Genomic DNA, 16,498 nt, shown 5'->3' on the forward strand with positions numbered 1-16,498 from the left:
GCCTCTGGCTACATCACTACCTAGGTAAGGTGACCAGCCAGGGGCTGGAAGGGAAGAGCCAACTGAGTCCAGACATGGACAAAAGTAACTGCGAGGAGAATTGAAACGGACAGGTACTGTCCAGCCGTAGTTAAGAGTGCAGCTAAGGCAGGTTGAGGGGTAGGGAAGAGGCTGGGGAAGTGTATTGCAGCAATGCAGGAGTGTAGCCCTGGGGTCCCATCCTGAGCAGCTGGTCAGGGTAGCAGCTGTTAAGTCCCCAGTGGAACTCCTGACCCAAGCCTGGACAGAGGGCTCACACATTGTGGGTCCTCTTGGTGAGCTGGGGCTCCTCGTCCACCAGCTTGGACTTGAGGTGCTCCTTGTAGGCCAGGATGTCTCCAGGCCACTTGGTGATTGTCTGCTTCTCACAGACCCAAATTTCCTGTGCCACCTGGAAGCAAAACCAGAGACTCAATCCTAACTAGCGTGCCCTCCTCAAACCTACCCAAAGGACTGTTATGAGGAGACTTTAGGAAGGGGCCCCCTCCATGTGCCACAACAGGTCCCACTAGCCTTCACCCCTGCCAGCCCTCTCCCGGGTGCCGTCTGCGAGGCCTTTCTGCCCAGGCCCCTCACCTGCTGAATGAGTCTGAAATCATGGCTGACCAGCATCATGCCACCCTCAAATTCATTGATGGCGTCGGCCAGTGCATCGATGGTCTCAATGTCCAGATGATTGGTAGGCTCGTCTAGGAAGAGCAGGTGCGGGTTCTGCCAGGCCAGCCAGGCCAGGCAAACACGGCACTTCTGCCCATCAGATAGGTTCCGGATTGGGCTCACCTGGTGGACCCATGGCAAACATGTAACCACAGAGGACAACACGCCTAACTCCTCCATTAGCATCACTGCTATTTTAAAAAGAGTGAGGCACAGAAAGGCCCAAGACCACACAGAGAGTTAGGGGTGCAGCTATTAATTTCTCAAAGCCTGAAAGGGAACCCTGAATCCTTTGCTATCACCAAGAACATACCCCTTTCCCCTGGCACATAACTCTTAGTAAATTGGAGCAAACCAGTAGATATTCAGTCCCAGACGAGAATCCAGGAATCTGTTTTCTAGGCTTCAATTTCCCTTGCCTCTAAGTACTGTGACTCATCCTGCTTTCTGCTCTCCTGTTTGTAACCCTCCTAAAGCCTGACAGCAAGGGGATGTCATAGACTACCACACCTATCCCTGCCCATCCCACATAGTAAGACCTCAGCACTGCACTGGATACACACCCAGTGAACCTGGGACTTGGACACTCCCTGCAATCCGAGAACAGTGGTCCAGGATTCCTAGATGTCTCTTCCCTCCCACTTCTATCATAATACAAAAAGGAGAGGAAGCAGAATCTCTTAGGGGCTGCAGTCAATAGGAGACAATTTTGAGGTAGCTTCTAAACTTGGAATGCCAAGACAGTATTCCATGACTCATCAAGCCAAGGTCTCCTAATTACCTAAGGTTCTGTCCTATATCCTGCCCTCTGACCTGCTGTTTTCCAGTGAGACCATATCGCCCAATGATCTTCCTCATTTCTTCCTTCTCCTTGATCTCTGGGTAGCACTTCATCATGTATTCCAAAGGAGAGAGGTCTAAGTCCAACTGCTCTTGTAAATGCTGCAAGAAAGATGGAACCCACCTAGGTGTGACAGGTGTCCTGCTGCACCAAAGCAAGCCTGCTCTCCTACCTGCTGGGCATTTTCTACTTCTACTCCAGGGCTTAAGAAGCTCCAGTGAAGCAGTGCTGCTAACTAAAAGGTTGGCAGTTCAAACCCACCAGCTGCTCCCTGGGAGAAAGATGTCACAGTCTGCTTCCATAAAGATTATAGCCTTGGAAACACTATGATGCAGTTCTATTCTGTTCTGTAGGGTTGCTTTGAGTCAGAATTGACTCAACAGCAATGGATTTACCTCAGAGCTTGCTGCTTTTTCAGGTACCTGTTTAGGATTCAAGGAGAAGCAAGTAGGAGCTATCTGGGCTACAATTTCTTTAGGGGGCTGGGACCCCACAACTCCATACCTGATGGTAACGACCTATCTTGACATGAGAGTGTTTTCGGATCATTCCATCTGTGGGTAGTAGCTAGGAAAAAAAGAGGATTAAGTGGACACACAAGCATAGACAAAAGGAAACTCATTCAGAAACATATTGGCAGAGTGGGCAAACAGACATGTTCATTCTGAGTAAGACTCATACAACTTCCTCAAGAGAATACACATCACCAATCCAGACCACTGTTCTGGACAGTCTAAAAAATACAAAGAAGGTAACACCAGAACAGATGTTTCCTAAGAGAGACAACAAAACGAAACAAAACAAAAAACACAAAACACACACGGGACAAGTCAATAGTTACTAAATGCCTATTAGAGAATGTGCAAGGAGCCCTGGTGGAGCAATGGTTAAGCACTTGGCTGCTAACTGAAAGATTAGCAGTTAAAACCCACCATTGGCTCTGTGGGAGAAAAGTCTTAGTGATCTGTTCCCATAAAGATTACAGCTTAGGAAACCCTATGGGGCAAGTTCTACACTGTCTATTAGAGTCACTGTGAGTTGGAATAAAATCAACAGCACCTAACAACAAATAATGTCCTATTAGGAGCTCTGGTAGCATAGTGGCTAAGACACTTGCCTGCTAACCAGACGGCTGGCGGTTCAAACCCACCAGCCACTCCTCGGAATGAAGGTTGGGCAATCCTACTTCCGTAGTGATACTGCCTCGGAAACCCAAGGAGGGGTCGCTATGAGTCAGGGCCGACTTGACGGCACATAACAACAAACAACAATGCTATATGACAAACGACTTGGATGTTAGGATATCACACGTTTTCTAAAATAAATACGTATCTCTAAATGTACAGATATTCCTGTATTCTGAATGCTGACTGAACACAGAAAAATTCATGCATGTGCACACGTGTGTACTCACAATGTCTCAATCGCTCTCTCTTAAGGGAAAAACCAGCTTCAAGCCTTAGCCTATCCAGCCACATTCCCTCATTTCAACCTGTCCCTACCCACATCTCTTCCAGGCAATGGCTCTCCAACAAGGTGCTCAGGTCCTCCAAAAAGCAGTGGCCCCTGCATGATGTCCCTCTTCTTCAGGGAAAGCAAGCACCTATTCTTGGAAGTAACCACACCCCAACACGGCACATACCTCTCCTGTTAGCAGCTTCAAAAGCGTTGACTTCCCTGCTCCATTGGGCCCTACAAGAGCCACTCGTGTGTCGAGGTCAATACCAAACTCTAGGTTGTTGTAGATGCAAGGCTGCAGTGGGCAGTAAAAGAGAGACATAGACTTGATGGTAGAATACTTATCTACTGTGAATGGCAGACCAGCCCTGATCCCTGGTCACCATATAGTGAATGAGGGAGGCAGTTAAATTTACCCATGACCTCCACCTGCCACGTCAGTTGAGTTTTCCTTCCAAGCACTTTAAAAAGGGTCGGTGTAAGTGTTTGGACAATGTATCCCAGGTACCATGCCTGAAAAATCACCCTCACCACATGGGGATTAGTACGTATGGTCAGCAAAGAACATGAGAACCTCCCAGCAGATGATTCTTTTGTTGTAAAACTCACTCCAACCCCCAACCATTCATGTGCTCTTATATGGACATTCCCTGTCCTGAACTTACCCCGTCTTTTGTATATTTGAAGCTCACATTTTGTACCATAATGACTGGTGGAGGGATCTTGCCACATGGTGGGAAATAAAATGATAATGTCTAGGAAAAGGAGAGGATATTTACCAAGATTGTTGCTGTTAGGTCCTGTCAAGTCAATTCTGACTCACAGCGACCCCATGTGAGAGCAGAACTACCCTACAGAGTTTTCTAGGCTTTAATCTTTACAGGAGTAGATTGCCAGGTCCTTTCTCCCATGGAACCACTGAACAGGTCTGAACTGACCACCTTTCAGTTAGCACTGGATTGCTTAACCATTTTGCTAACACAGTTCCTTATTCATCAAGGTAGTTACTTTTTTATCTACCTCACCATAGCCCCCACACCACCACATCCACCCACCCAGACCCTACCTTATCGCTAACAACCCGCTCAGTCAGTCCTGATGCCATCATTTTCTGTAGCGTCTTCTCCTTGCTCTGGGCCTGCCGAGCTAACTTGGCACTGCCATGGCCAAACCTAGCAATGTAGTTCTGAAAAAAACCAGAAAGGGTATGGTATGTGCAGGGTACCAAACATCCCTTCTTAAATCCAGGGTAAAAACGATTGCCATAATGTCTTCCTAACCTTCTCCACATCCTCTAACTCCCCAGATACTCTCATCTAACTTTCCTGCTTGTTTCAGACTGGGAGATATATGCTTAGCTCTCAGATGACACTACCTTCATGTGAGCAATTTGGTCCTGCTCCCAGTGGAAGCGCTTCATCTGGTTTTCCTCCAGCTCCAGTCGTGTCTTCACATACTGATCGTAGTTACCCTGCAGGGAACATACCAGGGGAAGGGGGCAGCAGCTATAGGCCAGGTGTCAGGCTTGGTATGCACTCAAGTTTAGGGGATGAGGGATGGCACATACTAACCTAGAATGTGCCTCTCACTCTTAAGTCTGGCCAGAGTAGGGGTCCAGGTCAAATCCTTAGGCTAGTCCATAAGGCAAACATACCATGCATGTGTACAAGCTGCCAACCCTTAGCCTATGAAAGCAATTACTTTGGGACTTTAAAAAAAAAATAGGTTGCAAGACTCCTTGAGCACATCTTTTTATAGTGATAGGTAGAAAATGGCTACTAAGTCTATTTAAAAAAAAAAAAAAAAAAGGAGAACTGCACCGAACTGGTAAGCACATACAATTAATGTGAGAGTAGTCAGGATCAGCTCACCGTATAATACTTCAGTTTTTTGTTGTGCATGTGAATGATGTTGGTACAAACACCATTCAGAAAATCTTGGGAATGGGAGACGAGGACCAGGATACGCTTAAAACTGCAAAGCCAAAGAGTTAATCAGGGAGATGCTCACAAACAGAAGACAGACCAAAACAAATGAACCCAGTCAGACCTACAAAGCTTCCATTCTCTCCCTTCCTTATACCTAAACACCTTTAAGCTTTACTGTACAACCCCTAGCTCTCAATAAGCACCTCAGCCACACTGCACATTCTACCTCTAAGGACACTTCAATGCTTTTCAAACTCAAACACAGTTTCCTTAACCTTCTTTTCTAACGTCTGAAAGAATAGAATAAAACCAAAACTCACTGCCAGCAAGTCAATTCTGACTTATAGCAATACCGATTGGGTTTTTCTTCTTTCAATTGTGCTTTGGGTGCCAAGTATACAAAGCAGAATTTGTTTTACATTCAATAGTTCACGTACATTTGATTTCACTCCCCAATTACCATCCCCAACCTTAATCCACTCTCCTCCTCTCCCTTCCCAGTGACCCCCCCCATCCCTGTGCCTTTCTTAGTTATGCAATCCTGTCTGTTCAGCTTTTCCTCTGTGTGAATGTCACCTCTCTGGTGCCCCATGGATGACTGTTCCAAGGGATGTATCCCACTGGGTTTCTGAGGCTGTAATTCTCTATGGAAGTAGATTGCCTAATCTTCCTTCCAAAGAGTGACTGGCGGGTTTGAACCATCAGACTAATGGTTAGTAGTCAAATGCCTTAGGCACTATGCCACCAGAGCTCCTAGGGCTCCAATGGAGGTGGTAATATTAATAGTGATGGTAAAAAGAAAAGTGTACATATACAAACACACCCACAAGTGTATACAAAACTGTGGGTGGGAAAAACTGGAACACAATAGAGGACATGAGTTTTCTTTTTGAAATGAGGTCATTGAAGCTTCTTTAAAAGTTGGTACGATATTCTAGAATATTTTGCTTTTAGCCATAGAAGTATTGTCATCATCTAGGTTATTTTTTTTATCACTGCATGATAATTTTAGATTGTAGTCCCCTTTATACGATGTATACAAACACTTAATAAAAATGTTGTCTTAATAAAGGCACTCTACTTTAAGCATAGGAAAATCTAAAAAGGCTAATATTTCTGACTAAATAAAAACACTCTGGTCTTACTTCAGTTCTTTCGTCAGTGCTCTAATCATCAGTATGGCTTCTGGGTATCCATTCCCTTTGTACTCTACTTACCTGCCCTCAGAATCTCCCAATTCCCATCCCTTATCCCTGCCCCCTTACGTCTTGAGTTCTTCTTCCAACCACACACAAGCATCTAGGTCCAAGTGGTTGGTGGGCTCATCCAGAAGCAGCATGAAGGGCCGAATAAAGAGGGCTCTAAGGAGCAGGAAAGGAAAACAGAAGTCATCTGAGGATGACAGGTGCTGGGAGGTAACCAACTTGCTTGCTATATCCAGTTTTGCTCAGGTCCTCACAGAAGTCCTAGAATCAATTCTGGGTTCTATACATCAGAAGAAAGGAGAGAACTTTTAAGAGAAACCAGAGTTGAAGGGCAGATAGATGTTAAAGGGTAGAAAAAAGGGCTTAGGGGCACAGGAACAACTTTGTTTATCAAGAAGGCTGTAGAGGTCCTTAGGAGTCTGCAAGTATTCTATACTGAAGTTGGTGAACATCAGGAAGACAAAAGAACACTAACAAATAGCATTTCTGGGCAGCGTCATCCAGCATTCTGACTTAATCGGTCTGCACAACAGCCTGAGAGATGTCGATTGTTGAAACTCCTCAGGTGATACTGAGGCAGTGAATCCTTATTGGCATTTGGGAACCACTGCTCCAGTGCTCTAAGGCAGATAAGCACCCTTCCTAAAGCATCAGGTCTCGTCAACTAACCTACCCAGCAGAGAATGATGGGGTAAAATGTATGTGAAGGAGTCAGCTATTTAACGAGGGACTCCTGGCTGAGGAGTTAGGGGATTTGCCCTGGATCCTAGACACTAGACAGGTTATCTTATGAGTCATCTAACATTGTTAATTATAGGAAAAAATAGCAGGACTGAAGCAAAGAAAAGGGTTAAAGTCAGAGAGAAAGACGAAAGTAAATCTACTCCCCGATTTTACCTAAAGCTGTACCTAAGACCCACAAACACTGTGCTGAAGACCCAAAGATTAGTCACCCTGATCACTTCCTGAAGAAAGTGTCCCACCCAGCATATACATTACCTTCTTCTCACAGAGTCCATGCCTGTGCTAATCAAAAGTGCCCCATTTGGCACTCATTTAGTGGTCAGTAACCCCATTTTAACTGTTTCACTTGACTAAGCATTCAACCCTAAGAGATGGAGAGCTATAAGAGGTTGGGCAGTAAGAAAGAACTCACCTGGCGAGGGCAACCCTCATCCTCCATCCCCCACTGAAGTCCTTTAGCTTCTTGCGCTGCATGGCAGGTGTGAAGCCCAGTCCATGCAAGATCCGTGAGGCTCTCATTTCTGCCTTATCAGCGTCTAGCTCCTCCAAACGCTCATATAGCTCCATCAGCTTCTCACACTCCGCTGTGGGAACAAATGACCATGAACCTTCCAGGGGCCTTCCCTGGAGTAAGCCTGTACCCACCTCCCCTGGGTATGAGCCCTACCATCCTCATGTGCCAGCCGCTCAGCCTCCCTCTCCAGCATGGCCCTCTCTGTGTCCACTTCCATCACACATTGCAAAGGTGTCTTTTCACTAGGGGGCATCTCCCGAGTCAGATGGTAAATGTCAATATGCTCAGGGATAGGCACTTCCCGTTTCCCAATAGCGGAGAGCAGCATGGATTTTCCTGAGGCAACAAATGGGGAGAAGGAAAAGGATACTCAGCATAGTTCTTTCCATCATCCCCTATAACAATTCCCCAACTCCAGCCAAATCATCATCCCACCATTTTTATTGTGTACCCTTTACTACCTACCTTTCATTCGTTCAAATCCTACCACCCCCCATTATTGAGATACTTTTCCAACTTTCCCCCAGTTTTGTCCCACATCCTCCATGGAGGCTCTCACACCATTACTACCTCCCTCCCACCGACTTCTCCAGCACCTACTATCTGTTCCTACTCATTTGGCACTTAGCACATATGCTCTGTGTTGTTAGTTGCTTTTCCCTGGGCATATCCAGTCTCCCACCCATACTGTAATTCCTTGCTTTGTATACGGTAGGTGCTAAATAAATACTTGTTGAATGACAAATGAGTCAAAGAGAGATACCTCCCACCTTGCCTTCCAAGGGCCTCACCAATTCCATTTAAGCCAATAAGGCCATAGCGTCTGCCTGAGTTTAATTCCAGTTTAGTGTCACTGAGTAGCTCTTGACCATGAAAGGTGAGCGAGAGGTTGATAATGTGGACATCAGTACTATTGGGGTGAGAGGCCAGGACACCAGTGACAGCTCGAGCAGCAGCTTTCTTCATCTCAAAGTCCTCTAGCTCCCTGGTCAGCAAATCCACTTCTGGAGACAGAAAAAGTTTGGGAAAAAGTCTGTGAAACACTCAGCTCTCACAAAGAGGCATGTCCCTGAAGGATCTAGGCTCAAGATCATATTGAGCAGACACAGATGTTTAACAAGCTCTAAACAAAGTGTATGTTAGATACATATATGCCCAAATACCTGCTTTCTGGGACATCTTTTACTTTGCACTTTGTATTTTTAATTCTCTTTTTTAGATTATAAAACTATCAAAGGGGGAATGTCTAGAACCCTATACTGAGATCCCTGAGTATGTGCTAAATAAAGAATTAGCCTTGAAGACCAAAAGAAAGCAGATACTACAGAGATGAAATTCTTTTATTCCAGGACCTACAGAGCTTCTAGATGGTGCTTCTAAGAACTTATGCTGTACCATAGTTCACAAAGACAATGTTCATCCTACTTTGATGAGTAGCAACTAAGATCTTAAACACTTGTGAGCAGCCATCTAAGATACAACTATTGATCTCTTCCCATCTGGAGCAAAGACGAGTGAAGAAAGTCATAGACTCAAGGAAACAATTAGTCCAAAGGACTAATGGACCACACAAACCATAGCTTCTACTAGCTTAAGACCAGAACTAGATGGTGCCCAGCTACCACTACCAACTGCTCTGATTGGGATCACAATAGAAGGTCCTTAACTGAATCAAAGAAAAATGTGGTACAAAATTCTAAATCATAAGAAAGACCAGATTTACTTGTCTGATAGAGACTGGTGGAATCCGAGACTATGGCCCTTAGACACCCTTCAAACATTACTCCTGGAGATCATCTATGGCCAATCAATATATAAGCCTATAAAAAGGACAATAAGACCTATGAGGAACATGCTCCTGAGATCAACCAACCACATGCAACCAAAAGGGCAGCATATGCTCAAAAACAAAGGTCAGAAGGCAGGAAGGGATGAAGGAAAAAAAGGAAGGAACAGGTATGGGGAAACATAGAAGGATCAATGAAGGCAGGACCAAGGCCCCAAATTCCCAAGCCAGGAAGTTTTCAGAGACGCAAAATGACCATTTGAGATAAGGGATTAGCTGTTCTATCTCTAGGGTTTTTCAGGCATAACTTCATCTTTTGGCTGTGAAGAACTATTAACATTAATGGTTAATATTAACTAGTTAATATTTATTATGTTTACTCTGTGCTTGGGACTGTGCTACCTGATGATTCACTATCTAATTTAATCCTCATAACCCTTATGAAATATACACTTTCACAGACCCTATTTTACAAATACCCTATTTTACTTAGCCAAGGTCAAAAAGGCTAGTACATGACAGAGCCAGAACTTAACATAGATTTGTTTGACACCAAAGCTCATGAGCTTAACTATTTCACTATACTACCTTCCCATAATGGGAGCTCTGGTAGCGTAGTGCCTAAGGCACTTGACTGCTAACCAGAAGGCTGGTGGTTCAAACCCACCACTCCTCAGAAGGAAGATGGGGCAATCTACTTCCATAGTGATACTGCCTCAGAAGGAGCTCTGGTAGCATAGTGCCTAAGGCACTTGACTGCTCACCAGAAGGCTGGCGGTTCAAACCCACCAGCCACTCCTCGGAAGGAAGGTTGGGCAATCCTACTTCTGTAGTGATACTGCCTCGGAAACCCAAGGAGGGGTCGCTATGAGTCGGGGCTGACTCGACGGCAAACAACAACAACAACAACAACTGCCTCAGAAACCCAAGGAGGGGTCACTATGATTCTGGGTTCGATTCGAAGGCACATAACAACAACACAACAATAACCTTCCCATGAAAGACAGTGCCCACAAAGCACTTTGAAAGTAGAACAAAAATGGTGAAAGAAATTTTGGTAAACTTCATCCAAAAGAGAATAAAGGTGATTCATTTATTTTTCCAGGAGAGTCAGAAACTACATACTACGTTCCACTACTGTGAGAATTTTATAATTTCTTATTATTTTTTTATCCTTATGTTTCTCCTTAGTGATCATAACAGAAACCTTAAAATGAAAAGTCTGTATCTATGTTCTCAGGAACAAGTGAGATGGGTTAGCCACGGGAAGAGAGATTAGACAGCCAGGCTTGGGGAAAACAACTCCAAGAGACAGAGTAGCTGGCCAGAGTAAGCCTTAGGTCTTGCTTTGCATATCCTGTTATGTCAAGAGACTAACACAGCCAGTTCATTACCCAGCCCGCTGTGAAACCTACTCTGCCTACAAAGACATTGTAGGACTGAGAACAGGGATTACATCACTAGACAGATGGCAGTCAGAGAGTGCATTTCCTCTATCCACCTCTGCTCTCAGCACAGCACTATATGAGCACAGCACTATATGCCTAACTGCTTGCTGAGTATCAGGGTCAGGATGAAGGGAGAAAACAAAAAAATATATCATCTTTTCTATACAGATGAATTACCAGGCTTCCCACAGCCCCACTTTGTGCAAATCCCTCTTCCAGCTACTGGGAAGATGGAGTAGGGAGGAGCTTATAGCCTAGATCAGGAGTCAGTAAACTTTTTTTCCAAGGTTAGATAGTAAAGATCTTAGTTCCTGTGAACCAAGTGGGAAAATTGAGACTATCATGTAGGTACATTCCTTGGTCTAAATATCTCTATCTGCTTAGGCAAAGGAAAGTTCAGAATTAGGGGAAAGCTATATATTATTTTCTCTCTCTCTCTTCCAGTTTACACCTACTCAAAGTCATCTCCTGAACTTCCAAAGTCAGAGAACCTAAAGACCTCACTATCCTAGCCTATGCTGTTGTTGTTATGTGTCATAAGTCAGACCTCACTCATAGCTACCCCTCCTTGGGTTTCCAAGCCAGTATCACTATGGAAGTAGATCGCCCAACCTTCCTTCTGAGGAGTGGCTGGTGGGTTAGCATGCTTGAAAACAGGCCCAAATACAAGTAAATAACAATGAATAAATGATAAAGGATTTTGGAATAAAATAAATCAGAGAGAATACTGTGAACTCCACAGAAGTCCCTTTCTACTTATCACCCAAATAAGGGGGCTCAAGTACACTCAAGCATCTTTGCTTTGTGTGCTAATGTGAACCAGTTGAACTCTAAGGCCTCTCTTAAAGACTAACACTCTGAAGAAGGTTGAACTAACTGTCACAGATCACGTTCTTTGATACTTATGCTGATTTTTCATACCTTACTACCTAGGGAAAGCCATTTGGCAATGAAAATCAGTAAAGGTTGGAGAATGGTGATCTGCAGCACCAAGTATTCCCAGATCTAGAGAAGTGAAGACTGTCTGAGCAGAACACACAGATGACTAATCAGATATAAGAGAAGTGAACCCAACCCCTGGCAATGGAGTTTTAAGATGGTTAGAAAGACAGATTTCATATCTCAAAACAGTGACTCACTGAAGAAACAGATGAAAACCAAAGATCCCACATTACTGAGATGGGGATACAACAGCTGATTCCTTGGGAAATTCTTTTCCAAGGGGAAGTGTAAACAAGAAATTTGTAATAGAAACAGTAGAAAATGGTCTCAAAATGGAACTTAGTTTTCTATCTTTCTAATTCATCGAGAAAGTACTTAAACAGCTGATGATTAATACTGCCTAATCACAGCTATGTCTCTGCTTTAGAGACCACAACTCAGCCCGCTCAGTCACTTCTGCCCCTTCACTATCTGGGCTAGGAATAAAGCTTCCCCACAGCCTGAAGTTTTTTGCATGGGCCTTCCCTAAAATTCTCATTTTTGGAAACAATTCCTACCATTCAACTCTCTCCTCTCAATTGTTACCTCCTCTTTTTCTGAGTTCCTACTCCCTTTTTTCTGAATTCCTGTTGGTCTTATTATAACTTAAATCACTAATTGTCTGCTCCTTAACGTCTTTATCTGCAAGAGATATATTTACTTAATGTGTCTACCTGCAAGGCTGGTCATACAAAAAAAGAATTACCCAAGATGTGGCCTCTTCACTCAAAAACCAGAACAATATAAATGGGAGGAAAAAAGGTATGACGTAAAAAGGTAAGCAACATATATGATAGCATGAGAGAGGAATGAATAGAAATAATAAGGTCAGGTTTGATTGGGAAACGCTTTGCTATTTTGAGCTGGGCCTTGAGAGAAATGTCAAAGGTAGCTAGCACAAGAATCACGGTACTAGAATTTACTGTGTAAAAGAATAAAAATATGGTGACTATTTGAGGAATAATGAGTAGTCTGGATGGAGCCCAATAGGGAATTTTGAGGGAGCAGGGAAGAAGAATGGGTTTAGACTGCCAACAGCCAGGAATGTTCTTTATCACATACTGCCTTGATTCTCTAGCTACATAGTAAGTTATTTGAGGGCAGACTGCATTTATAGTACCACAGTGTCTAGCACTGTACTTAATACTCAATAAGCACACAATAAATATTTACCAAAATATAAGTAACTGAAAAGTAGCTCTTTTCAGAGAAAAAAAAAAAGATACAAAACAACTCATAAATTACTCTTGCTAGTACAGTTATTGCCTCTGGGGGAGACAGACAGAGGCATACTATGGCAAAGAGCCTGGCACACTAGCCACCATATGTAGAAATAAACTGAGTAAAGAGTAGAACACCATCTCCTTGCAATCTTATAATAGAACAGCAAAGCAGCTGAACAACATCCATATTTACTGCCACCAAACATGTGAGAACCTGTGTTCAATAACAGGGTGGCACACACTTCCCCTCTACTGGTTCAGTCATTATGAAAAGTTTCTTGGCTGCCAAATATATTTTCCATTGCCCCCAGCATCAGGATTCTGACCCTGGCAGGAAAAGGAAATAAGAGGTACCAACCATCCAAGAAACCCACTTCTGCCTCAGTTCACCTGTGGTCTCTCTGCCATTGGCCTCATTTTTCTCTTCTCCCACTTGTGGTTCGGTGACAGCATCTCCATTTTCTTCATGTCCCTTTCTGGGTCGCTGTCGAGCTTTGGCAGCTTCCTTCTTTTTAGCTGCTTTCTTTTTGGCCAGGTCAGAGGGCATGGTGGTGAACCAAAGGTAAAGGTTCTTTTAGGGAGCCTAGAGGAAGGCAAACAGACACCTCAAACTCCAAACTTACAAATAAGAATGTCTAGCCCCTGCTCCACTCCTCTCAAGAATTTTCCTGTCGGTATGTCTCTATCTAGCTCCGACCCTGCTTAGTCCCTCCTAACTTTGCTAGGTTCTCTAAACCAATTTTCGAGATCCCAGGCACTCTCCTAACGTTCGTATCTCCTCTATCAGGCTTTGTCCACCGAACCCCGTAGACCGCCTCACTTTGGAAACGTTCCCTTTTTCAGGGTTTCCAGTTAGGGACTAGGTTCGGCCCTTCACCAGAGGTGCGTCTCCGGTTTCCCTGCAACTTGGCTTTCCGCATCCAGACTGCCGCCTGACTTCAACCTTCCAGAGCTTCTGGCTCGGGCCTCCTCCCCTCCGTCAGCCCCCGGCCCAACTTCTTTCCGGGCCGCACTCGCCCTCCCCACAGGGAGTCCCCTAAAGGTCTCCTCACTAGCCACCCCCAAGCCCTCCCACCCGCCAGTCAGCTTCTTTCTCCCTTCGTCCCTTGTTCTCCCGCGCAGCCTCCTCAGGCCGACCCCGTCCCTCCTCTCTCTTCACGTTCTCCCTCGCTCTCACCGGCGGGCACCCTTACCCCAGCGCCCCTTCCACGGCTCACTGGGCCTAGCTGCTTGGACTCTGTCGCAACACAGCGGCCTCCTCAGCCCCTCCGCGTGCGGCCGGCTCGCCAGCCAATCACAGTGTCGGGCGGCTAGCAGCGCGCCCCGCGAGGACTCCTGGGAAGTGTCGTCTCCCAGCTAAGCAGCGGCGGCCGAGGCGAGACCCCTCCTCCGGAACTACCCAGTATCCCAGAAGGCCGCTGGTTCTGTCTGACGTCAATCGAATGCGCGGTGCTTTCGGAGGCTCGAGTCCAGGAGCTCTGTGCTTCCAGGCCAGCTTTGTGCGCTGGAAGATGCAAATTTCAAATTGCTCGTTGGGTGAATGGGCTGAGCCTTCTCGTCTCCCCCCTACTCTTTAAAATCTATCGTGCTACGTTAGGATATCGGATTGGTGGGGCTGCCCGCCCAACAGGCTTAGCCATCTGGGAGAGCAACTACACTTCCCAGCATGCCTCACGTGGAATGGGTTGAGACAATGGGAAAAGGAGGCGAAAGGCGGGAGGTGGGAGGGAGGAGGTGAGAGGGAGAGGAGAGAGGTGGCTGGAGAAAGGCGGAAACTAGGCATCACTCTGAAGATGATGCTGAGAACAGAATAATTCTGTGATTAAAAAGGGCAATCGTTTCATGAAACAACTTTCAGAGGCTGATGATCCATTGTTAAGCAAACTTTTATAAGATTCTGAACGTTGTTCCTGAACACTCCACAAGTGTTAGGTTTCAAAGCCATATTTTGGGAAAACCCCTAAAGTAAAGAAAATAATGCCCCTTCCTTGAGTTTTATCACTTAGCCATATTGCCTTACCCTGTTAGGCCGAAGCAAACCCAAGCCACCAACATATCAGTTAGCAGCTTCCTCCAAGTGTCAAGCCCTGATGAGGCAGCCTGATAAGACAACCGGAGTAACAGAACCCGCCCAGACTGGAAAGTCCCATGCAGTGGCAAGCTTCCTCTTGTGAAGCCCCTTCATGCTAATTAAGTGCAGACCCATACTAATAGCTAATTGGACCCCACTATTTCCTTAGTGTCCCCACTTAGGTCCTCGACAAGACTATAAACCCTCCCCTCCCCAGCCAAGCAGTGCGACTTCTCGGGCCCCTCCTAGGGACCCGTGAACCTCGCCCGGGCCCCTCTTGGGGGCCCGTAAACCTCCCCCAGAAACTCAGAATAAAAACTTATTTTTAACCTCACTTTTGTGCGTCCTCTTCTCCTTACTGTGGCCTTACATTTGGTGCCGAAACCCGGGAAGAGGAGTAGAACCCGAGGGAATTCTTACTCCCCTTCTCCCTCTTCCCTCCGGACCAGGGAATTCCGGCCCCCTGCATCCACCACCGGTAAGTCACATCTTACCCTTTACTCGATGCCCACCAGAGGACATACATTTTGTATTCTGTTGTCTTCCATCCTGCGGGCCATTTTAATTTTTTAACTCTAAGCAATGAACCAGTGCCTACTACCAGACGATTTAAGTTAGTTCTGTTGTAATCTGTCTGCGTCTGACTGAGAAGTTGTGTGAATGTTTCTGTGATGCTCCAAGATCTAGGTCGCGGAGCCTGAGTGGGCCCTCAGTTAATTTCCATGTGAAGTCAGATCAGCATAACGGTGTGGCTCTTCCCTCCGCTCCAGGGTTTATACAGAGACACCTTAGCCAAAGACTCACTAAATCCCCAAGAGGGGAGCGGACAACCGGACATCTGACTAGTCCTTGGGACATGTCTCCAGTGTGATTATTTTCCTCTTTTAATATCTCCTGTGAATTGCTTTTAGAAAAATTGACTTGCCCAGAGGTCTGAGTTCTGCACCGGAGTTTTCTGCATCACTGACACAGGGAAAAATCGTGGTACCACGTCAGAAACTCCTCACAGTCCGGGAGTTTGGTTGCTCAAGGACGCCTGACATCCTATCTCCCTTGAGGGTCATTCCTCGGAGGGTCATTCCTCGTTTGACTGTCTAACGTCAGGCGGAGACGTCCGCCTACGTAAAACAGTCCCACTGGCATAGGGTTCTGGGAACCCTATCCGAAGAACTCAGAACAAATGGGCAATCAAAACTCCAAAATCAATCCAACAACCCCTCTGGGGTATTTATTAACAAACCTTAAGACCTTATTACTAGACCAGGACCTCTGTCCCAGACGCCTCATTTTTTACTCCACCACAGCATGGCCCCAGTACCAACTAGACAATAACTCTCACTGGCCAGAGCACAGAACTTTTGACTTTAATATCCTTACAGACTTAGACAATTTTTACCAACACACAGGCCAATGGCCGGAACTCCCCTATGTCCAAACCCTTTTTTGTTTGTACTCCCAGCCCTTATTGTACTCAAAATGTAATACCACTTAAATCCTCCTTGCTCGCAAAAAACCCAAACCTCTCTCCCCCTCTGAAACCATTTAAACAATTTCCTCTTCCTCCTTTTTTGACCCACTGGAAAACTTGCCCCTACCCCCCAGA

The 16,498-nt window shown here is 45.5% G+C and overlaps 1 protein-coding gene across 1 annotated transcript; it reads right to left on the reverse strand.

Moving 5' to 3' along the window:
• Positions 1-292: 292 nt before the first annotated feature.
• LOC103204893 (ATP-binding cassette sub-family F member 2) lies at positions 293-13,371 on the reverse strand. The gene is made up of 14 exons (XM_007950127.2): positions 13,215-13,371; positions 8,178-8,390; positions 7,540-7,722; positions 7,285-7,456; positions 6,189-6,284; positions 4,867-4,969; positions 4,371-4,466; positions 4,062-4,181; positions 3,661-3,750; positions 3,180-3,290; positions 2,042-2,104; positions 1,510-1,638; positions 616-819; positions 293-430 (listed from the first exon to the last, which is right to left on the reverse strand). The coding sequence occupies exons 1-14, from the start codon at positions 13,369-13,371 to the stop codon at positions 293-295; spliced, it is 1,875 nt and encodes a 624-aa protein (XP_007948318.2).
• Between the last annotated feature and the right edge of the window lie 3,127 nt (positions 13,372-16,498).

The sequence above is a fragment of the Orycteropus afer genome, unplaced genomic scaffold (genome assembly GCF_000298275.1).
Source record: "Orycteropus afer afer isolate SDZICR_OR568_19922 unplaced genomic scaffold, OryAfe1.0 scaffold00264, whole genome shotgun sequence".
In the NCBI taxonomy this organism is placed as follows: domain Eukaryota; kingdom Metazoa; phylum Chordata; class Mammalia; order Tubulidentata; family Orycteropodidae; genus Orycteropus; species Orycteropus afer.